Raw genomic sequence first — 24500 nt, 5'->3', positions numbered from 1 at the left:
GTATCGAAATGAACATCTGGGACATCTGTTCAAGCTGTTCAACTGCGAGGATCATCCTTGAGCGTGCTGTGATAGTAATAGAAAAACACGCTCAGTTACACTTTCCAAACAATGTCAAAACAAAAAGAGTTCAAAATTCGAATTGTTCGCCAACACTCGGCATTGCCCCCGAACGCGCGTCGAATAGCAGTGAGTATCAAACGACCAAATCCCCTTTTCGAACGTTGGCTCCAGGAGATGATCTCGGTGGCAGCGGATCAAGATTCGATGAGTCGAATACCGCTGCAAAGGGCGCTGACCTCTCTGCGGCGCTATCCGCTTCCTATTGCCACAGGCAGAGATTGCATGATGTTAGCTGATTTTGGTAAAAACATTTGCGAAGCATTAGAGGGGAAGCTTCGGTACTATCAGCGACACGACGGAAAGGTGACGCTGGACCACACCGATCAGATCGAGCAGGAGCTGAACGATGTGCAGCGAGAGTTCCGGGTAAAATTGGTTCAGCAAACCGTGGCCACTGCAGAAGGATTGGATAAAGGTTCGTGTTGGTATGTCCTTTTTTGTTGCGTTATAGAATTGTGACTCAACTGACACAAATGAGACTCACATCACCGAATGGTTATTATCACACTTAATATTATGAGTCTAATCGATTGTTCATTCAACAGAATTGCAACAGGAAACACATCCAAGCGAACAGTTTGAAGCAGCAGATGATTCCATTTGTCTGGAAAGCCTGGAAACGGTTGGAAAACAGAACATGAAAATTACATCTCCTAAGGTTGTTTTGCTGGTGGATACTCAGGAGACGATAGGAAAATGTAGGAGTGCTCTTGATCGCACGCTAAAAGAACTAGACCAGAACCAAGTGGAGTATGAAGTGCGCCGCTTGAGTGTGGGTGATTTCCTGTGGATTGTTCGCGATGACAGTGGCGTGGAATACATCCTTCCGTACATTGTGGAACGGAAACGGATGGATGATTTCGCCAGCAGTATAAAGGATGGTCGTTTCCATGAACAGAAGTTTCGATTGAAGCAGTGTGGCCTGGCGAATATTATATACTTGATAGAACATCTGGGGAACAATCGTCAGGTGGGAGTACCCGCAAGTACGCTTACCCAGGCGGCTTTGAACACATACGTACAGGACTTCGTTGTGAAGTACACTGAAAATAATCGCCATACAGTGCTCTATCTTTCGACTATGACACAATTATTGAACGAAAATATTACGGTAGGATCATATATATACACATTACGGTGCTAATGAAAATGGTCATCTCGAATTTCAAAAAGTTACCCTATAAAAAATGTTCACCTCGAAAAAATACCCTGTGCAAAATATCAGCTCAATCGGAGGGAGAGTGGCAAAGTGGTCAAAATTTGAGTTTCTTGGAAATCGGGGTTTTCGAAAAAAATATTTTGATGCCAAATGTCTTAAAATGGCATGAAACGTCGAGATCTAGTGTCATCTCGAAAAGAATAGTCAAAAATCGGCACTCTGGGACTTAGTTTTTTTCGGAATACGAAACGAAAAATATGGTTTAGGGTGCCAATAAAAATAGTTATCTCGATTTTTCATTCGGAACTTGCTACAAAATGTTGATTTGCACGATAATATATCCTATGCAAAATATTACCTCATTCGGATTTCATTTACTGGACAGACGTTACAATTTGAGTTTTTGTGAAAAACGATAAATCACCGAAAATCGAGTTTTTATTTTTTAAATTTATGTCTAATGTCATAAAGATGCTTTACTCGTCGAGATTTACAATCATCTCGAATTTTTTTTGTCAAAAAAAAATATTCTAGAACCCAACGCTTCCAAAAATGATTGATTCACTGTTGTAATAGATTCCAAGATCCACGAACCGCTTCTAAGGAAGCTTCCATATTTACTGCTGGTTGAATAACTCTACTATCGCTTCTGCTTCTACTACTAACGTTTGCAAACCTTCGTCGTCAAGTTTTTCGTTCTGCGGGATACTAGTCATTGCGACTTTTATTGAGCGTACTAAACGCTCCCACGATCCTTCCAGATGATTTAAGATTTCTCGGTAGTTTGATGCCCAGTTTCGCATCTCGAAACCGCCCTTAGAATGAATCCATTTTACTTCCCTGGCTGTTGTTTTTGCTTCATCGATTGATTCAAAGCTATTTAAATAGTCGTCCACGTAATGGCACTCTCGAATGGCTTTTGAGGCCCGTGGAAACTATTCAGCATACTCTTGTGCGTTAAGGTTCTTGATGAATTGTGCAGACGATGGAGAACTGGTGGCTCCGAATGTGAGTACGTCCATCATATACACTCGGGGTTCTTGTTCGGCGTTGTCACGGAAGATAAAGCTTTAAGATGGTCGATCTCGTTCAATAACTCTCACATGGTGAAACATTTCTCTCAAATCGCTGCTCACGGCTATAGGATATTGACGGAAACGAAACTGCACAGAAGGAAGTGGCACGAAAAGATCTGGACCAGAAATCAAAACGGAGTTTGAGGATATCCCATTGACCTTTGCAGCTGCGTCCCAAATCAACCGAACTTTACCTGGTTTGTTTGGATTACTGACAGCACCTAGATGAAGGTACCAAGTTCGCCTGGGATCGGCCTTCGTGAGTTCGTCTTGTGTTGCTTGATGCGCATATCCCTTCTCCTCATATTCTTTCACTTGGCGATGGATATTCTCTTTGAGGAAAGGGTCTCGTTCCATACGTCTCTCTAAACGCTTCAGTCGTTGAAGGGCCATACAGTAACTATCAGGCAACTCCAAGTAGTCGAATCTCCACAACAGTTCCGTCTCAAAACGCTCACCCACTCTAGTCGTGGTTTCCGTCATAATTCGTCGTGCTCTTTTTTCTTCTTCAGGCTCCATTGTTTCTGGTTGGTTCAATCGATACTCCTCTGGAGCACAACACTAACGTTTGACCACGTTCAAATAATTAAGGTTTTTTTCTTCAGGCGTGTTACCATAGATTGACCGAGTAGCCTTGCTAGTGGATTTGGATGATTCTTCACTTTTTCCGCATATTTCCTCCTCGTTTTATGAAGTTCTTCTTTAACCGTCTCCATCCCTAATGGCGGGTTTACATTAGGGAGATCTATAGCTATAGATGGATTTATTCACGTGAAAATAGGAGGGTGAGAATAAATATGATACACTTATTCGAGGTATATATAACTTGAATAAATTCAGCATATGTAAACGCTTGTGAATTTCTCACTGGTGAGAAATCACTAAAGTTGGATGCAGTTCTACTTCAGGTGAATAATTTCACCGAAGATATGAATATATTCATTATAGAAGTTCACGCTAGTGTAAACGGTTGATGCAATTTCTATAAATCTCATCATATTTCTTCACATGAATATATCACTAGTCTAAACCCACCCTAAGTCTCGATGTACGACACTATTGCGGATGTACCAAGAGACGCCAGTAATTTGTCTTAGCAGCTTATTTTGTACTCTTCCGATGATTCCGATATTACTTGCTGAAGTTGTTTGCCAAAGTTGATAGCCATAATGCCAAATAGGCTTCAGCATGGATTTGTATAGAGGTAGTTTGAACTCTAGTTTTAATTTCGACTTCCTCCCGATTAGCTAATGTTTTTGATTTGTTCGCAATATCAATTGCGTTTTCTTTGCTTCTATGTGTTTCTTCCAGGTTAGACGGCGGTCTAGGTGTAGATGTTTAATTTCATTCGATTGAGGTACTGCAGATCCATTGAACTTGATTTGTGGGCATGTGTTCTGATTAAGCGTGAACGTAACGTGGACACATTTTGTTTCATTTATTTAAATTCTCCATTTTTGAAGCCACTTTTCCACGACCGTTATGTGTTCCTGTAGATACCGTGATGCAATCGTTCTGTTTTTGTGACTGCTGAGAATAGCTGTGTCATTTGCGAATGTTGTAGTCATTAAGTTCCGCGCGGTCGGGAGATCAGCTGCGTAGATGAGATAGAGAACTGGGGTGACATTGCGCATTTCGAAACGAGTGATTTTTGTTCGTTCCGACCATTTTGACATGCCTTTGCGCAATGACACCACTGGTCAAAGAACACTGCCCTGAGGAACGCCAGCATAAATTTCTCGCCCTGGCGATAGTGTTTGGTTATACCGAACATGAAACTTTCTTCCCAGTAGTTAAGAACGCATAATTTCATATACTTGTGGTAGCATATTTTTAATTTTATAGAGCAGTCCTTCGTGCCAGACTTTATCGAAAGCTTGAGCTACATCAAGAAAAAGCGCTTAGCAATATCCGCGGTCTTCATATACTCTACGGATTTCTTCTATCAATCGGTGCACTTGTTAAATAGTGCCATGTTTTGCTCGGAATGATGATAAGATTCCACTTTCTGTGCGTCTTTTCCTGGCTTAGGAATCATAATGATGGTCGAAATTTTCCATGCTTGTGGGAAATATCCTATATGAGTCATTGCGTTGAAAATTCTCGTGAGATGTTTAATTGCTAGGTCAGGTAGTTCCTTGATCATCATTCCGTTGATGTGGTCGATACCGGGTGACTTTTGGCGTAGGATTACGTCTTTCGGGAACATATTGGGGTACAAATTGAAAACGCAAATCGAGTACATCGTGAAAATTGTCCAATTTTAAACGCTTATTGTTCAGTCATTTCATGATGGATTGATGAAATTTTTGCGTCAATCGATTTCGACACTCCATAACAATTTTTTATAATGAAGAAAATAATATATGTCATGAAATTAACTATCGAGCAATTGAAAAATATCAACCCCTATCCTAACAGAAACACCCACTTCTGATTGGTCGAACTTGACGACACATGCGGTGGGTCCCCAACCAAGACATCAAAACCAAGCTGCCTGGGGGAAATCGACATTGCAAATACATGAAAGTAGGGGGAGCTTTTGTTCCTACCGAATTGTTGTGTTTTCTCTTTATTAAAGTAACATATTTTTACTGATGAGAAAAATTGATAATTGTGTTCGGTATTGATAATTATCTTATATTACATTGGTGAGTTTTTTTTCTTCATTTCATCCATACATATCACAGGAGGCATCTCGTCTAGATTTTCATCATATCTGGTGGAGTGAAAAAACAATACCAACAACCAAACAAAACGGCCCTTTTCAGGGCCACCAAATCATTATCGAAGAGTTTAACGATGTGATCCTTCAAACATATCCAAAATCAACAGTTAGCCTAACGGAATCCTACATCAACTATGCGGTCGTGTCTCGGACAAAACCCTCCTGTGACTTTTTCACATTGATATGATTTTTGACATGTCTCACCAGCCGACGTTTGATTTTCATTTTGTTTTGTTTTGTAGCACCAGAAAATTCGAGCGTTTTTTTGATTAGGTCCCAATTGATTCGGAGTGAAAACTTTTTGAAGATGGTTTGCAAAAGTTGCTGCTTTTTCATCGTCACTTCTGGCCCAATTACCAGAGGGCATTCTAAACGGCGGGACCTGTAACTGAGGTCGTTTTAGATTCTTGGTTGCCTTCCATAGTCAGTAATTAGTATCTTGATTTGGCGACAATTCAGTTAAGTAATTATGGAATTTTTCATCTTTCTCGTCTTGTAATAGCTTTCTTAATTTACGTTGTGCCACATTGAATTGGTTTTTAGATTCTGGCGATCGTTTGTTTTGCCAGATACGTCTTAGTCGTCGCTTTTGTGCAACTGCTGCTTTTATGTGGGAGGCAGTAATAATTTTTTGGAGTTTCTGGGTCTACATAGGTGGGGTAGCTATCTCCGCAGCATTCTTCATGAGTACACTGAGTTGGTTAACTGCGTCCTCGATATGATGTTCGTTATCCAGAGGTAGATTGAGAATATTAGAGGAGATATATGTCTTATATTTTGTCCAGTTCGTTGAAAAGTTAGTGAGATTAGAGGACGTCTGCTTTACTTCTTTCTCTATGAAGTATTCCAGTAGTATTGGTGTGTGATCAGATGAAGCTTCGATCGAATTCGTTTATTATTAATATTTTTTGTGACAGCGAAATCTAGCAGGTCCGGAAGTCGTGCGAGATCCTCTGGCCAGTGTTTCGGTTCGCCGCATGATGCAATGTCATAGCCAGAGTCAGTGATGACGTTGTATAATACGCGACCACGAGTGGTAATCAGTCTTGATCCCCAAAAGGTGTGTTTTGCGTTGAAGTCACCGACGACGATAAATCGGTGCCCTTGGAGTGAGAAGAAGTCTTTCAGTTCCTCCTTCGAAGGGTGGTGGTTCGGTGAAGAGTAGAGTGCTGTTAGTACTAATTTCTCTGATTTACTCTCGATGCACACAGCCACTGCTTGCTTGCTAGGTGTAGGCGTGAAACCAGGAGGTTGGGGTTTTGGGTGTGTGGCTGAATTTACCGTTGGTTGCAGGGTTGGCTGGTAGTTTGCAGGCCTGCTATTTGCAGCTGTATGTCGAGATTCTTGCGGTTTTTTCATTAATCTTGTGTACACAGGGCACCCCCTGTTCGTGGTTAGGATGGGTTTCGGTATGCTACCTTATCTACATCCTGCTAATGGGGCTGCCATCTTAGGTGTAGTTGGTAGGATACAGCATATCATTCTCAGCCTCTCGCTCCGAAACAGACACTGTTTGGTCCTCCTGGAGATCAGACGCACCGATTTTTTTTGGACTGAGACGCTTATGGCGGCGTCAATTCGCCTTTTAGGATTCGTTAGGGGAGATTGTGAAGAGCCCACAACGCATCTCCCGGCCCTAACTAACTCCTGCTGCTTGTTCGTGGGTACTTATTAATTGTATTCGCACCCGTTTCGCTATCCACAACCTTCGACCCGTCCGATTCCTTGAAGTTAGGCTGTGCATATTGAAACTCACATTGAACAATGCAAGAAGTGTATTGATCCCTGTGAGGTTATCACTACGACACCCATATTGAACCCTGTGAGAATCTCTACGACACTCGGACCATTTTGAGACAATTGGCATAACATTTTTTTTTTCGAAAAGCCCGATTTCCTTTACTCTCCTTTTGGGTGATTTTTCGATTTTCAAAAAAAAAACTTAAACTTTGACCGCTTTGCGCCACTCTCCCTTAAGCCCGATTGAGTTGAAATTTGGCATAGGGTGTTTTTTGAGGTGGTGAACATTTTTTTATAGGATAACTTTTTGAAATTTTAGGGTCGTTTTTTTCCCAAACATTAATTGGTACACATCTATCTCTGAATTTCCATTTTATTATTATTTTGTATAGGACAAAACATTTTGGGATATTACAAATCTACCTTCGGAAGCAATCTCCGCTACTGCTTCCGATTTTAATCTTAAACAAAGCACAATACCACTGCTATCATTTGAAACATTCAACCGGCAATCATCGAAGACTCGTGATTGCACCGTTAAGGAAATTTTTATGAAGCAACTGCTCCAAATAAAGCTGCTTTCCATAGATAAAATTAACGCGATTGTGGAACGGTATCCAACACCAAAGCGCTTGTTTATGGCTTATGAACGGCTCACCAGTGAGGCAGAAAAAGAAAAGCTGCTAAATTTGAGTTATGGCCCAGCGAAACGGACAATCGGATTAAAACTTAGCAAAATCATCTATCAGCTGTTTATGAGTGACTTGTATCAGCGTTGAGGTAAGTGCTTTATTGTTCACGCATCGATTAGAATATAAGATTTTCTATCCAGGAAATATATTCGTAAACCCTAGTGTACACACCGGGGGATCCAGCGAGACCACAATATTTCCCAAATGAGGTAATTCCGATGATGGTGTAGGTGCAGTAGACATTATCGTTATAAATTTGTAGTGGTCCGCCGGAATCACCCTGCAAATCAGAAGTTTATTATTTCTTGTTTTCATGTAACTTCTCGTGTGACCATACCTGGCACGTGTCCTTGGAAGAGTTCCGCGAGCCAGCGCATATCTGACTTTTCTCCTGCAGTCCATCCTTCAGTTTTCTGTTAACCTCAAATTGTTGTGCGCACTCGTCATATCCGAACATATCGAGCACCACTTTCAGCAGGATGGGACTGGTCGCCTCGCTATATCCAATCGTTCCCCAACCAGTGGCAATTGCTCGCTTGTTAGTGAGTGTTCCCGTCAGAGGGAGACATATCGGTCGGATGTACGGCGAGAATATAACCTTGCGATCGAGCTTCAGTAACGCGATATCATTGTATTGGGAAATTTGTCTGTACTCTGGATGAGGAATCAGCTCTGCGATGTTGTAATCCTCTGGGAAGGCTTCATCGTTGGTAGAGTCCAATGCTAGTTCACCCAGGCGGACGGTGGTTGGTTGGCCGCTGGAAATTGATTGTTTGAATTATTATTTTCCAAGTTGACAGATTAAGGATTTAGTTTAGATTCAAAGAATTAATAGAAGTACCGGTAAGTTTCTTTTTTCAAAAATTAATGCTTTATTCTGCAAAAATTGTTAAAAATTAATTGTTCAAAGTATTGCCCTTCGCTAGTCACAGCTTTTTCCCATCTTTCTGGCAAATCACGGATCCCTTTGTGGAAAAATCGACAGGTTTGTCGGCAAACCACGAATCGATCAAATTTTTGACGTCATCAAAATTGGAGACCACCAAATAGACAGCATGACCTTCTGACCGTGAATATTCTGCGCGGTCGTTGATGTTGATGCATTGCCGGGGTATCCATACGTTGCCCGACGTTTAGGATTGTCGTAATGAACCCACTTTTCATCGCCAGTAACGATTCGATGCAAGAAGCCCTCTCTTTTATGCCGTTGGAGCAGTTGTTCGCACGTGAAAAAAAGGCGTTCGACGTCTCGTGGCTTCAATTCATATAGCACCCAATGTACTATCTTTCGGATCATTCCCATTACTCTTAAACGATCGGATATGGTTTGCTGAGCTACTCCAAGTGCATCTACAAGTTCTTGTTGCGTCTGCGACGGATCTTGATCGAGTAAAGTCTCCAATTCTTAATCTTCAAACTTTTTTGGCGGTCCAGAACGTTCTTCGTCTTCCAAGTCGAAATTACCACTTCTAAACCGTGCAAACCACGTCTGACACGTTCGCTAAGTTAGAGCTGTGGAACGAAGTGGATCGGAATACAAATCCACGAAAGAAAAAAACAAGCTTAATAGTTTAACTTTTATTAGCGACCGTTTCACTTGAGAATTAATCTTCGAATGATAATGAAAGAACACACGTTTTTACACATTTTGTTCATAACGGTTGGCAATACTTTGGCTCCGCTGTAAGATGTTGCTGCGCAGTCATGAATAACGAGGGGCGCACTGATAATTATAACACTCCTCCTCAGTGTGCACCGTCGAGTTCCATTCCAATCATTTCTGCAAACCGTCGAATTTTCTGCGCTCCCAATGGTTTTGTAAGCAAATCTGCTGCCATAGAATCCGTTGGACAATACTTTAGTTCAATTTTCCCGTCGTCACATAGATTCTTCACATACTGCTCCTTCAATGTGTTTGGACCGTCTCGTTGCTCGTTCCGATTTTACGAATGAAATACAGCTCTGATTGTCTTCGTGGATTACTGTTGCCTTTTTCTGCTCTTCACCCATATCCTTTAACAAAGCCCTCAACCATACCAGCTCCTGACAAGATTCACAGAGAGATACGTACTCTGCTTCCATAGAGGAGAGTGTTATAGAAGATTGCTTTCGGCTTATCCAGGAAATAGCCGCTCCCCCGAATAAGAACGTAAATCCTGAAGTTGATTTCCTGCTCACCACATCTCCTGCCCAATCAGAATCCGCAAAACCAACCAATTCTCCTGTCAGACCATTGAATTTCAACTTCCAAGATCTGGTACCAAACAGGTAGCGTAACACTCTCTTCGCAGCCGTCCAATCAGCTTGTGTAGGATTACTAACTCTTCTGCCTAAAATCGATGTGCTCACTGATATATCAGGCCGTGCATGTACTGATATGTAGAGTAACGCTCCGACTAAACTTCGGTACATCGATTGATCTTCTAATTTGTTCTCACATTCTAACTTCAAATACCCTTCGTCCATCGGGGTTTTCGCATATTTTGCATCTGACATTCCGAATCGAGCCGCCAACTTCTCTACGTATCCACACAAGCTCAAACTGTATTTGCCTTTTTCACGGTGTATTTCCATACCAAGAAAGTACTGCAGTTCTCCCAGATTCGTAATATCTAAATGCTTTTTCAATTCTTTGAAAATTCGCGTAGTAATTGTTTCATCAACACATCCTAGAACCATGTCGTCGACATACACTAGTAAGTATGCCAACTTACCGCTGAATTACTTCGTATATAGACATGCGTCAGCCGAACTTTGATGAAAACCCATCCGTATCAGTATTTCGTGTAGTCGTCGATTCCAACATCTAGCACTCTGTTTTAGGCCATAAATACTGCGCTTCAAACGACAAACCAGATTTTCCTTCCCTGTCTCTACGTACCCAGGGGGTTGTCGCATGTACAGCTCCTCCTGAAGCTCGCCGTGTAGATATGCCGTTTTTACAAGATGTATCAGGGTTATGTTATTTCGGCTCGCAATAGCAAGTAGTGCTCGAAATGTGGTCTGGCTTGTTACAGGCGCAAACACTTCCTCGTAGTCCACCCCATATTGCTGTGTAAAACCCTGCGCAACTAGACGAGCTTTGTACTTGATTACCTCTCCCGACGCATCGTACTTCAACTTATAAACCCATTTGCTGCCGATAGCTTTTCTTCCAGCGGGTAAATGTGTCAACTCCCATGTCCCATTCACATCATGGCTTGACATCTCCTCCTGCATGGCGATCTCTCAATCGGCTGCCTTGTTTGATTTTCTTGCCTCTTGTACGCTTCGTGGTTCCTCCGTCACCCAGCAAACTGCATTGACTTCATCATCAAAACGATTTGGTGGTTTACCCTTATTGTTCCTCACCGATCTTCACAATTCAGGAGAAAAACCATCACTTGATTCACTTGACCCAGCCCCAAAAAACTCATTTTCTGAAGCACTGTCATAGCTTGTTTCCGCCTCACCTGGCCGCATCGTTTCATCCAACTCTTCCTCTTCTATTTGCTCAGTTACAGGATCTTTGACCGGATCCACTTCTGATTGTTTATTAGTCACTAGAGATTCTTCAATTACCGTTGTCTTTGGTTTATTTACCTCCCGCACCGACTCCTTTGAATCCATCTCCATTTCGATAAATTTTGCATCTCGACTAATCAATATTTTATCGGTGGATGTATTCAAAAAACGATAAGCCTTCCTGTTCTCTGCGTAGCCCACGAACTTTAATTTTATAGCCTTACTATCCAGCTTACTACGTTTTTCATCCGGAACACGTACCCAGGCGTCCGTTCCAAATACTCGCATATGACTATATTTGGGTTGCTTACCAAACCATAACTCGTACGGTGTACGATCCAGCTTGGCAGGCGGTACTCGATTCTGAATATAACATGCTGTCATCACTGACTCGCCCCAGTATTTTCTACTCAGTTTCGCCTCCAGCAACAAACACCGTGTCATCTCCATCAGAGAACGGTTTGCCCGTTCCGCTTTGCCATTTTGTTGAGGACTATAATGAGCAGTTTGTTGCAACGTAATTCCATTCTCAATCAAAAATTGTTTCAATTTGTTGCTCGAATATTCGCCCCCGCCATCAGTGCGAAGGATTTTGGGTTTCCTCCCGAACAAATTTTCAACCATGCTCACGTAGATGCGTATGTTTTCATAAACCTCTGATTTGTGTTTCAGCAAGTAGACAATAGTGAATTTACTAAAATCGTCGATCATTGTCATAACATATTCATTGCCGCTAGGAGTTGTAATATCCATAGGCCCACAAACATCAGAATGTACGAGATCTAGAACAGCTGTTGATCTCGAATTCGAAACCGGAAACGATGCTCTTGACAGCTTTCCCTCTCAACACACCCCACATACCGATCTAACACCGCAATCGCTTATTTTTAAAACTGCTCCCATTTTCGCATTGACGATCCTTTTAACTGCCTCCGGATGACGATGACCCAGGCGCCGATGCCAAAGATGCTGGCATATATTTGAATGCCCAACTGCAGACAAGAGAAACTGCTGGTTTGGCTGTTTTAAATAATACAAGCTACCTTTCCGTTCGCCAACAACAACCGCCTTGCCATTGAGTAATATTTCGCATCCATCGGAATTAAAAATCACATCGTATCCTTCATCGGTAATACGGCTCACCGACAACAAGTTTCCAGCCAAACCAGGCACGAATAACACATTTTTGATCGAAATGGTTTTACACTCACCATTGCCACCGACCACATTTAGCTTACCTGTACCAACACCTTTCGCTGAAATTTTCCTGTCATTTGCCAGACAAACAACATCATTTGACTCTGAAAACACCTCCAAGTTTTCTGCTTTCCCGGTCATGTGCTTGGTACAACCGGAATCCAGTAGCCACTTGTTGTCCCCCGGCACGGCTGCACTGGTGGCGAAACAATCTTCTTCACCGGACACAATCGAGAAACACACCTCAAGGTTATCTTCTTCTTTCTGCTGCGTTACCGACACTTTAGCCTTCTGCTGTGAATTCTTTGCACTGCTATTGTCAGCGTTCATTTGCTTGCCCGCTTTAATCTTCGGACAATCCCGCCGAAAATGTCCCTCTTGCTTACAGAAATGGCACAAAAACTTTTTCTTTTCACCACTTTCAATTCGCCCAGACACTTTCATCGCTTTGTCCACCATTTTGTTTTCACTACGCCGTCGCCATTCGTCCAGAAGTTTTCCCTTAACAAACTCGAGCTTCAATTCCTCTACAGGCCGGCTTTCCAATGCCGATAGCAGAGCACTATAGTTCTCGGGAAGACTCGACAATATTATGGCAACAATCAGGTGATCCTCCAACTTTTCACCGATCGCATTTAACCTGTGCACTAATTCTGTCACTTGCATCAGGTGTTCCGACATGTTACCACCCGCTGACAACCGCAACGAAAACAACTTACGCAGAACGTGAACTTTATTGGTGAGAGAATCCCTTTCATGATAGCTCTTCAACATTTCATTCGCCGATTTTGCTCTCATAACGTGACACAGTTGGTCGTTTTCCAACGCAAGACCAATAATCGCACGAGCTTTTCCGTTTTGTGTTTTCCACACAGGAGTTTCCTCCTCCGGCTTCGGTTGCATAACAACATCGTGCAGCTCCTCTTTAACCAGCAGCAGTTCGAGTCTGAACTTCCAGCTAGCCCAGTTAAAGTTGTTGAGACGTTCCATCACGATTCTTGTATCCGCCATTTTGCTAACTCGTACTAGTCCGAATGAAAAAACAAATACACTTCTTTTCTTTCTGGTTCTTGCTCAATTCACAAATCACACAAGCGCCGCGTTCCTGGGCCCATAACCTGTGGAACGAAGTGGATCGGAATACAAAACCACGAAAGAAAAAAACAAGCTTAATAGTTAACTTTTATTAGCGACCGTTTCACTTGAGAATTAATCTTCGAATGATAATGAAAGAACACACGTTTTTACACATTTTGTTCATAACGGTTGGCAATACTTTGGCTCCGCTGTAAGATGTTGCTGCGCAGTCATGAATAACGAGGGGCGCACTGATAATTATAACAAGAGCATGGTCACTATAAACTTCCACCAAAATGCGATGACTTTCCGCAGCTTTTTTCTTCATATTGAATTGATGATGTAACTCCCCGTAACACGCGCAATGACACTAGCTTTCCAACGAATGTCTGGAAATTTGATTCACTGGATTAATAATCACGTTACGCCATCTGTTGTAAAACCGACAAAACTTACCGGTTCACTTAATAGTAAGGCGGAAAGACCTATGTAGGGGAATGAAGTGGGATCATCATTATTTAAAAAAATGAAGTTGACGATTGTTTGCTCAATCATTGTGCAACACATGAGATTTGATGTGGAGCAGTAGTGGGTCGAGTCTGAACGACCAAACAGTTTCAACTTTCCGAACTTTGAATGATCTGCCATTATTATGAGGTCTGAAGTTAGTCCATGAAACAGAACATGCAAAGACTAACTTGTTGATTACAAAAAAGCTGACTAGCAAACTTTATAACTCACATGCAGTTGGTTGATAAACGACTGGATTAAGCGTACCATCGGTACTTCGCGTACTTGCAGGCATAAAATACACCCAATTCGTGACGCTTAGCTTCTTGTCCTATCCTTAGACCGAGTAACCAACCACGTTGGGGTCTTGGTCGTATGCTGACAGGGAAGGGAGACTATCCGAGAGTCTGTTGCCCATATCAGGGGCGGCTGATCACTGTATTCGCACCAACGGGGATTCTGACAGGAGACAGGAGGTTGGTGCAGGCCCTGCGAGCCATCCGTTAAAATGAAACGCACAGAAAAATTCTTAAAAAATAAATCGAACAGGACAATTGGACTAGACTCACGCAAAGAACTCGGACTTTAGATTGGAAACTCGGGACAAGGAACTGCAAATCGAGATACATTTTTTCTTGTGAGTACCGAGTTTCTTTAGAAATATTGAGAGCCTGCAATTTCAACATCGTAGCGCTGCAGGAAGGCTTCCCAAAAATGCAAAAACACGTGAACGTGAATGTGAACAAATATTCTTTTGTTAATAATTCATCAGTCCATATATGAAATCATCTTAAACCCTTAGGAAGAAGCTAATTTTCTAATTTAAAAACGATTATAAGGGGTTGTGTCTAGGATACGATATGTTATTCAATACGCTTGTTTATTACTTCGGATATTATTTTAGAATGCATCGATTTTTTTAAAAATTTTTTTAGTTATTTAGTTATTTTTACTACTCCCGTGCAAAGGAGTGTCTATTCACCATAGAAACGTTTCGTTTTCCCCCTAAAATCTTCACATGCCAAATTTGACTCCATTTGTTTGATTAGTTTTCGAGTTTTGCAGAAATTTGTTTTTCATTTATATGAAAGCCCACCCTTAGAGAGGGGGAGGAGTATAGAAACATTTATTGCATCCTAAAACCTCCACATGCCAAATTTGGTTTCGTTTGCTTGATTAGTTCTCGAGTAATGCAGAAATTTGTGTTTCATATGTATGGTAGCCCCTCCTTAGAGGAGGGGGGGGGGTTTAGGAGTGTCGAATTTTCTTCCGAATTCCATTTATGTTATCCCCATATTCATTTTAAAATATCGATTGTGAGCTTATTCTCGAGTATTTTTATTAAAGCTGGCTGGCTGTTTGAGTTTTCAAAAAATCAGACAATGAAATCAAGCACTTTGTTTGAAAACAGAATTTTCTCGTCTAAACATCAATGACTTTCGCTTTTACAGGTTCGGTAGTGCCTGATGGCTATAATGAACCTAGTAAAAACCAAACATCTGCAGTATCATCGTGATCGATGATTCCGTTGACATACAACCCTTAATTGTTAAATCATGCTAAATATTGTCCTGAAAAATTCGTGCCGATTCTAAGGAAAATACCAAAAGCATATTTTTGTAGGCATACATCTACATCTTTTCGGTCATAGATGCACCGATTTTCCTGAATATTTCAGTATCCTTCATGAAACTTGAGAATTCCATCCTCTCAGAACTTATGCTATGGAGTAAGTTGAAGTTCTTACAAGAATCTTAACAGTTCATAATCTGAAGATGCAATATCTGGTGTGTAAGGCAAGTGGAGTTTTAGAAGTGCTCTAGAAGCGTTCTGGATCGTTGATTTTCATACGTTCAGCTGCTAGCAGTACTTGTTGGAATTCATCGAAACTAGTTGCTTGGTAGAAGCTCATGATACAGATTTTCTTGCAGTCCTACCAGGAAGGAAGGTATTGTATTATAGAGACTTTAAACTTTTGCAGTTCATTCGACTCTAGAGTCCTACCAGACCCAGCAATAACTTTCTTCAAACGAAAACCTGCTTCGGGGTTCCATTCACTTGCTAAGATTTTTTTTAAACTCAACATTCTTGTAAATGATTTGGCCTTTACAATTCGCTACAAATATGTATTTTCGTCGTGTTTATGAAACGAATCGCAGATTGAGATAAGTCCCTTCAAGTGTTTTTCGGTAAAATAAACTCTTATTTCGGAATCCGGTCGGATTTGAAATTAGCACATTGTTGCGTTCTTTAAAAGGGAATTCTAGTCTAGAAATTTGAAAAAAAAATCAATTTTTATTTTTATCAATAAATATACCATAGACTTTTCGAAAATCTCATTATTTACCAAGTTATAGCCATTTTAGTGATGCGATATCTTATCTAGTACGGCCATAACAATTAACTTTAAACGCGTTTTTCTCGAAACATGTTTTTCAAACTGGCTTACACGATATCTCAAGTTCTACTTATCCGATCTATGTTTATATGAATACAATCTGTATGTATCTTTATATCGCATGAACCTATAAAAAATCATAATTTCGTAACTTTACTATTTTAAAAAAATCAAGAAACTTAAAAAAAAGTTTTAAACAGCATTTTTTTTTCTTCAAATTTGACTTGTCCGAGGATCATGCGATAGTAGCATCTTTATTGATTCAGAATCTGTTCGATTTGTTTGTTTCAGAGAACCAGAAGTGCTGGAATCTTGTACGCCATTGCACAATTTTTTTTTGAAAAAAAATCATTGCAAGAAATAGATCTCCAGAGATACGGCCCGTACACTTATGGAAAAATTTGTTTTTCGTTTCAATGTTCAGAAATCCTTGGGAGTTCTCGAAAACAAAGCAAACAGTTTTGTCATCAAGAGCAAAAGCTGAATTCAACCCGCACTTAAATCGTGATTTTTATTACTACAAAAAATCCAACATTCTTTGTGTTATTGGGTGTCTTTATCCTGACAGATTTAATGCCCCTCTATTACCGATTGGAATAAATTGATGGATCCGAATTCATGTGCGGTACCTTCAGAATATACATTTCAGGAAAAAGAATCAGTCATATGAAAAAATATGGATGTTTGACCGAGCAGCAGTTCAGTATTTTTATCGTTGAATACTGAGTACTCAGGGCGGGCGTGAAGTTAAAAAAATCGTGTAAATACAAAACAGATCTCATTCAATTTTGACTTCTAACTTGAATGTTTTACTTTAAAAAATACTTAACGTGTCCACGTGGTATGTGGACAGCCCCATAGAATTATTTATTGTACCCTAAATCCTCCACATGCCAAATTTCGTTTCATTTGCTTGATTAACGCTTAAGTAATATAGAAATTTGTGTTTCATTTGTATGGCAGAACCAATCAACCCCCCACCCCCCAAGAAATTATCATGAAAACATTCCCCGGCCCCAAAAACCACATACCAATTTTCATGTCGATCGGTTCAGTAGTTTCCGAGTCTATAAGAATCAGACAGACAGAAACCCATTTATATATATATAGATGCTACATGTTAAAACCTCACGATTTGAAACCTTATTGATCGATGTAAATTGTATGAATATGATTTAAAAAAGATTTATGTAGGAAATTTACATTTTTAAAAATGTGTATCATTTCCGTCTATCGTGAGCATGCTAGGAAATAACGTAAAAAGTTCATAAAACGAAAGTTTATTCTATTTTGCAACTATCACGTATATTTTATTGTATTTCATTCAGTTGGCATGTACAAAAAAATAACAATGTGATCAATGTGGCTAATTGCTTTTGGTTATTGAAAGGGTGAGAAATATCATTTCTTGTGGCCGAATCATACGCCAGCTTCCGGATTTCTTACGTCGTAACACTGTAGAACCGTTGTTCTATAGAGAAAATGAGGGGCTTAGAATGCAATGGGTGTAAGTGACTTGATCGATTTCTCTTCATCAACATTTTCTTTAGTTAATAACTCAACTGCAAAAACGTTCCAATTTAAGTTTGCTATAGAGTCCGATAGATGAGGTACTGACCTATCTTCCACATTGCCAAATACAGTACGGAATGTATTTGCAGCTAAGTTATGACCAAAAGAGAGAGTCGATGTAGAGAAATCGATCAAATCACTTACACCCCTTTCATTCTAAGCCCCTCAAATATAATCTACAAGCTCGTTCTCTTGCTCCGTGGTTGAAACATTACTAAATTATCCGAGCTGCTGGAGGTGCAAAGGATTTGAACAACGAAAATAACGTTTAAGTGTTTCTCGCGGAACACAATGCATTAAGGGTGTCGCGTTCAAGGTGGTCTGTGACAACCTTTTTACGATCGGATGTTTTGGTATAATTCCGCACCATGATTCCACATCTAGCTATTTCCAACTCTGTTCACAAATGTTGACAGAAGTATTTACAGGTTATGTTGAAAAAATACCTGGTCATACTGCCCCAGGCAGGTTTGCCCATTCCGCCCCGTACATTTACGATCAATAAAAATGAACTAATCTTTTACAAGAAACGGCAAAGCAGCGCAATGTATTATTGGAAATGTTCAGAAATAATACCAGTACGAATTGATATAAAGGGCAGAGTTATAAATTTCAGTATGAAGCGTACAGAGCTTATTTCGTTGACTGCTTTTTTATATGGTTTTCGTCATAATTAGTCAATGTGAGATTTCTTTCAATATCTTTATAAGAATTTGAATATGGGTTTTACGGAGATACTTAATAAGAGTATTTCTAACACAATTGTTCGAAAATAAGTGTCATTGGCTCAATAACAATCCCAAACGAAGGGTGGCCCATTTCTCCCCGCCTGGTCATATTGCCCCTATCTACCCTATATACATTAAGCTAAAATACAATAGAAATAAACTTATTTAGACAAATTTGTTACACTGCTCCATGATACTTGCAAAGCTAACCCGTCACAGCCTCACAGTTACTGATGCACTAGTCAGTCCAGATTACCTTGTCACATACGTACCCTGACCCTCTCCTACCATTTGAGAGGAAAACTTTTGACTTTGCATTTGCAACTTCTCATGACCTACCGGGAAGGTATTTTTGCGGTTATGAGATACCAGATGCAATATTGTCTATTAGATTGAATTTAGATGGATTTTTCAGCATAAGAACAATTTTCAGAAACTTACACAGATGTCATTATGATATACAATTTTGGAATTCTGTCCATTCCCTGTACCATAAACAATTTCAATGATCCGTGGAAGTTCTTCTTGATTTAAGCACGAATTTTATCGCAATGTTTTCAAATCTGCAAAACTTTCCTGATTTCCACTTGTAAGCATCTTCAATGTTGAAATCACCGCCCATGAAGGGTTAAATCACTCACTAATTGTTGTGTTGATCGTCTGAAGTTTTCTAATATTAGAGCAGTTGTCTTTTACAGAATTGGCTCGCAAGCCAATCGCGATTGATAACGATCACATATATCTCTACAATAAAGTCTGACTTGAGCAATTTTTGTTAATTCCCGCAATACAGAACATATTGAATTATTATTTTCCTCATTTAAAGTTAAATTGACACTTTGCGGACCTCTCACGAGATTACTCGTGTTTCGCGTCCCATCCGTTGCGGATCGCTCACGAGATTTCTCGTTTTTGCGTTCCTTCTTTACGGACTTGTGTGAAATTAGCGGATAAAAGTTTTTGTTGCGTGCAAGTTTCTGTTCAACGTCTTGCTGGATTTAATGAATAATGAATTATTTCAACTGAAATAAATTGATTGTTTATCAAGTAACAACCTTCAAAATCATGCTCATTAGATAGAGAATTGAATCAATGAGTACTATCTCGAGAATGTGTTTTCGGTCCTTTCGGCGAAAACACATTCTCGAGATAGTACTAATTCGATAAAGAATATTTTTATTGATCTTTAGCCAAATTTTCATTAGTCCGAAAAGGGTATGAGAAAAGTTATTGGCCAAAACGTTCACGAGTTGTACGGGAGAAAGGGTCTGGCTGGCTAAAGAAGTAAAAAGTAAAAAGTAAAAAGGAAGTAAAAATTTGTATTGTGTAGAAATTTTGACTATTTTTCGAATCCCTATTCATAGGATCTATGGTGAAAAACGTACCTATTAAATTTTAGTACGCCATTCTCATTCGCGTTGATATTCATTCTCGCCATTCGCGTTGATATTTCACGATTTTGAAGTATTTCAAAAATCGCCTACAAAATTTCAACTTCGCACTCTGTTCCTTCATTTTTTTCGAGTGTGAAAAAGTTCTATTTCCATTTTCGATAAATTTATTAATTTCCCTTCAACAACTTGTATACATTTTGACCCATACCTTCTTCTTCTTCTTTGTTTTTAAGAGGCTTTAAACATTGCAGTTCATTCGCCTCTAACCCATACCTTTTCTCAGACTCTTTTCCGGCCAACGAAAATTTGGCTGAAGATGGATAAAAGTGTTCTCTATTCAATGAATATTATCTCAAAAAAGTGTTTTGGGCCCTTTGAAATAACTTTTTTAATTTTTCTTTAAATTAGTTAATTTCCCCCATCCAAGTTGTATAGGTTTTGGTCTATAACTTCTCTTAGACTCTTTTCCGACCAATGGAAATTTTTCTAAAGATAGATAAAAATATTCTATATCAAATAAGTACTATCTCGGGAATGTGTTTTGGGTCCTTTCAAATATTTTTTTTCAATTTTCTTCAACATAATTAATTTCTCCCATACAACATGGCTTATAACTTGGCAGAAACTTGCACGCAACAAAAACTTTCATCCGCTAACTTCACACATAGACGCGAATGTTTAAAGACTCTTAAAAACTTACAAGCAAAGCAAGCAACTTCACACAAGTTGAAACGTGCGGTCCCAGGCGTACGTCTTATATATTCCTTCTCGGACCTTAAAGTGTTAACAGTGAAGTTTCAACCGGTCACAGATTATCTTTCCAATATATACGATAAAAAATAGAAGAACAGAGTGCGAAGTCAAAATTTTTGGATGATTTTTGAAATGCTGTAGCTTCGTGAAAATTAAGCGCATGAAGATGGAATATACATCGTTTGTAAGCGAATATTAAGGTTTTGAATATTATATGAACACATTTATATCATAGTGTGTGTAGATGTAGTGGACAATAATATCGGGATAAAACTAGAAGGGGATTATATGTTTGATATAACCGCAAGGTGGACAAGTTTCAACCGGTCTCAGATTATCTTTCTAATTTATACGATAAAAAATAGAAGAGTGCGAAGACAAATTTTTTGGATGATTTTTGAAATGCTGTAACTTCGTGAAAAATAAGCGCATGAAGATGGAATGTACATCGTTTGTAAGCGAACATTAAGGTTTTGAATATCATATGAACACATTTATATCATAGTGTGTGTAGATGTAGTGGACAATAATATCGGGATAAAACTAGAAGGGGATTATATGTTTGATATAACCGCAAGGTGGACGACTAACGTTGACTTAGCAATCAATAAGTAGCAATAAGCCTTAGACATTGACATTGCATCGTTCGAATAAAGTGATTATCATACCACTTCGTTTAGCCGGAAAAGAATTATTAGCGCTCAAAGGGGGAATCGATTCCTCCTTGGAAATACCCAGCGCAAATAGTACCCACTCCCCAAGCCCCGACAATTGGAATCATCGTTGATCCGGAGCATGATTATTAACGCTTGAGAAGGAATGGATTCTTTCTCGAAATTACCCAGCAAAAATAAGATCTCCTTCCCAACTATTACAACTTCCCAACAACGACGATCGATTGCAGCATTCGTGAACAAATAATTTTCAATGTGATTTCTTTGATATGATGAAATATTCACTACACCAAATCAAACATTTCGTATTCTACACTCCAAATCCATAGTCATTGGCACCCATCTGTACCGAATTATCATCGATACTTCGGTTTTCGAAAAATGCTCCGTTCGGTCCGACTGCAGAAGAAAATTAGAATCGGAAAAGAAGAGCATAATGCACAGGCCTGAGCGTGACCTTCCGCATCTCACATCGCCGCATCAACTAAATGGATTTCCAGGGCGTGTGCGAGTTTATATTTGGTTTCAATAACCTTCTCCTTCTTTGTTTTTAAGAGGCTTTAAACTTTGCAGTTCATTCGCCTCTATTCAATAACCTGTTTCTTCTTTCTTTGTTTTTAAGAGGCTTTAAACTTTGCAGTTCATTCGCCTCTATATAACCTGTTTTAGAAGCTATTTTTATGCTATTGAAACAAGTTTTCGAGTCAATGAGTGGCAAACATATACCACTTTGACATTTTATCTTTTGATTAAAAAACAAAATGTACTGATTGTGATTTACAGTCCCAAGGGATACCTGGCAGATTATATTTCAGCAACGATGACATTTTTTCGGATTCTTCTCGATGCTCGATGCCCGCTAGTGGTTAATGCTAACTCGATAACCACCAAACGTTCCGATGCCTCAAGCGGAACCAGTTTTCGATGCTGTTATTTTCTTGAGCGTCTTTTCAGTGGAATCATTCTTCTCCCGATGGATTCCCTTCAGGCCTAAGATGCACAAATAGGCTCTTGATGACACCGTTCATCAGCGCTTTCATGATGAACGAAGTTAGCTTCGCCACAACAGCGAAAGCTGTTCAATTATAACTGAGTGGATTTCTTAATTTTTAAAATTTCATTTTATTGATGATTTTTGGATATTTACACAACTAACATTTCTTTTTAAGTGATACAGTGTTTCTACTTTTCATTTTTGTTTCAGTGAGTGAGTGGATTTCCGAGCGGTGCTCGTTTATATACCGATTGGTAATTTCAATAGCCTGTTTTGCGAGCAATTTTAATACTTTTGAAATAAGTTTTGGGATCAAAAAGTAACAAGTATATAATGCGTAGACATTTTATCTTTCGAATGAATTGTTTATCATACCATTCCGATAAGTTATTTAGGAGCTATTAACGCTCAAAATCTGGTTCTCCGGCGTAACGCTTTCATTTTTGAAACTTAGAATTCACACCCCAGTATAGAAATGAAAGCCGTAGTTCTACGTAAAAATTAAAATTCGATTCATTTCTTATTTTCATGATTTTGTGGACCAACTTTTCAACTAGTCAACTAGGATGTAAGTCAATAATAAATTCAATTAACCCTATCAACCAGCGTTCATTTGATCCGTATATCGTTTCTGTTGGTCCATTTCATACAGAGATATTTTAGGTTTGACAAAAGTTGAGTTAGTCCTCAAAATCTTTGACAAAACAGAAAGAAATCGATTTTTTCTTTCTTGTCTTGTCCACTAAATCTTCACACATCAATTTTTTCACATTTGAAAATCGTAAAATATTTCAAAACTTGAATGTTTGAGCTTTCAAATGATGTACATCCTTCATTCATTCGTTGATATTTCATGAAGTTACAGCATTTTAAAAATCATCTAAAAGTTTCGACTTCACACTCTGTTCCTCTATGTTTTTTCTCTTATTCATGTTGGTAAAGTTAAACTAATCTTGCCAATTATAGATAAGACTGTGAACAACACGTCCTGAACATACGCTTTTGAAACATGATAGAATATGTCATGGGTCTCTACAAAATTCATATACTTACAACTCCACCGAGTTCGTACAATGACCAGCGGTAAGCACAAATTTGTCGGATACGAGCGACCCGCCACACAGATACTGCACTGCTGACCCTGCCCCGTAACCAATCAGAGCCATGTGCGGGAATTCCCTCGCTTTGGCGGCTTCACCATCCACAATCAACTCGACCGCTTTGTGGCCGCATTTGTCCAACTGCTGTAGCTTTGGTTGGTCTGCGCCAAGCGAAATGACGTATTCTTTCGAGAACACAGCTTCACCATATTCAGCACATTCTGAAAGACGAACATAATGAGCAAGGGATATTGCTGCAAACGAATCGAAAATAATTGTAACACACGACAGATACGTTAAAAGCTCAGGGGATCCCCAATACGTCACAATGACCCAAACAATACTATTAACTCACTTTCTGCTGCACGCGGGTGATTACTCATCACCGAAGCCGACGGAGTTGGGGTTGTTTGTGGTTGAACCCCATCCGAACAGCACACTATCTGCACTTTGTTCTGGAAGCCACATTTGGTGGGATTCCCTCGTCTGTTTCGTATGTCGTCGATTACCGATTGACACTCGGACACTAACCGACATATCCCTGGTAGGTTTGTTCTTTGAACTACGCATTCGGCGTCGATTGCTGTGAACGCGAACGATTGGGGTTTGGTTTTGTTTATTTATTGTGGGAGATAAGAATAGAACCGAACATTCCATACTTACCTAGATCTGTTTGTGCATCCGTGAATGACAAAACCAGCCACAAAATCGTGAGAACGAACGCTGATTGTGCACTGAGCTGCATCTTTACCTGGTCAGTTTTAATGCATGAATGCCAGGTTCTGAATAGTGCTGGTTTTTGCCACTGTAAATTAATTAGCACGGGAAGAGAGCGAAATGAAGCAAACAAAATTATCTTGCATCTCCTCTATATTGGAAGAACACAGTTTTGCTATAGAACCGAGAATGAACTGATTAATTTATGTATGGCAGAATAGATTTGAACCTGAAAAAGAGTCCAAAACCGGCTCTTGCTCAACTTGGTACTAAATAATCAAACTTATTTCAGAGTGGATTGCTCTCTTCAGACGAACGGAAACTGCTGTATGAGTAAAAAATATATACATGCGAGGAAGGAAGG

At 39.7% G+C, this 24500-nt stretch overlaps 2 protein-coding genes across 3 annotated transcripts in view; one reads left to right on the top strand and one right to left on the bottom strand.

The window, feature by feature from the left end:
• Window positions 1–24500, top strand: part of LOC129775509 (crossover junction endonuclease MUS81) — a 34742-nt gene continuing 10242 nt past the window's right edge. The window contains exons 1-3 of one of the 2 annotated variants that reach the window (XR_008742972.1): window positions 1–538; window positions 669–1234; window positions 7219–7606. Coding sequence is in view for 1 of the 2 variants with exons in the window: in XM_055780322.1 (XP_055636297.1) it covers window positions 112–538; window positions 669–1234; window positions 7219–7605 (1380 nt within the window). In the remaining variant the exon portion in view is untranslated. Of the gene's footprint in view, window positions 539–668; window positions 1235–7218; window positions 7761–24500 lie in introns of those variants that run through there. The other variant, XM_055780322.1, reaches the window with a different exon arrangement.
• Window positions 7577–24456, bottom strand: LOC129775510 (serine protease snake-like). Its single transcript, XM_055780324.1, has 5 exons — window positions 24083–24456; window positions 23775–24002; window positions 23373–23640; window positions 7856–8276; window positions 7577–7798 (listed from the first exon to the last, which is right to left on the bottom strand). Exons 1-5 carry the CDS (start codon window positions 24162–24164, stop codon window positions 7634–7636), a joined length of 1164 nt encoding a protein of 387 aa, XP_055636299.1. The 5' UTR covers window positions 24165–24456; the 3' UTR covers window positions 7577–7633.

The sequence above is a fragment of the Toxorhynchites rutilus genome, chromosome 3 (assembly GCF_029784135.1).
Source record: "Toxorhynchites rutilus septentrionalis strain SRP chromosome 3, ASM2978413v1, whole genome shotgun sequence".
NCBI lineage: Eukaryota > Metazoa > Arthropoda > Insecta > Diptera > Culicidae > Toxorhynchites > Toxorhynchites rutilus.
The sequence above is the reverse complement of the archived record's forward strand: the minus strand, read 5'-3'. Positions and strand labels throughout refer to the sequence as shown.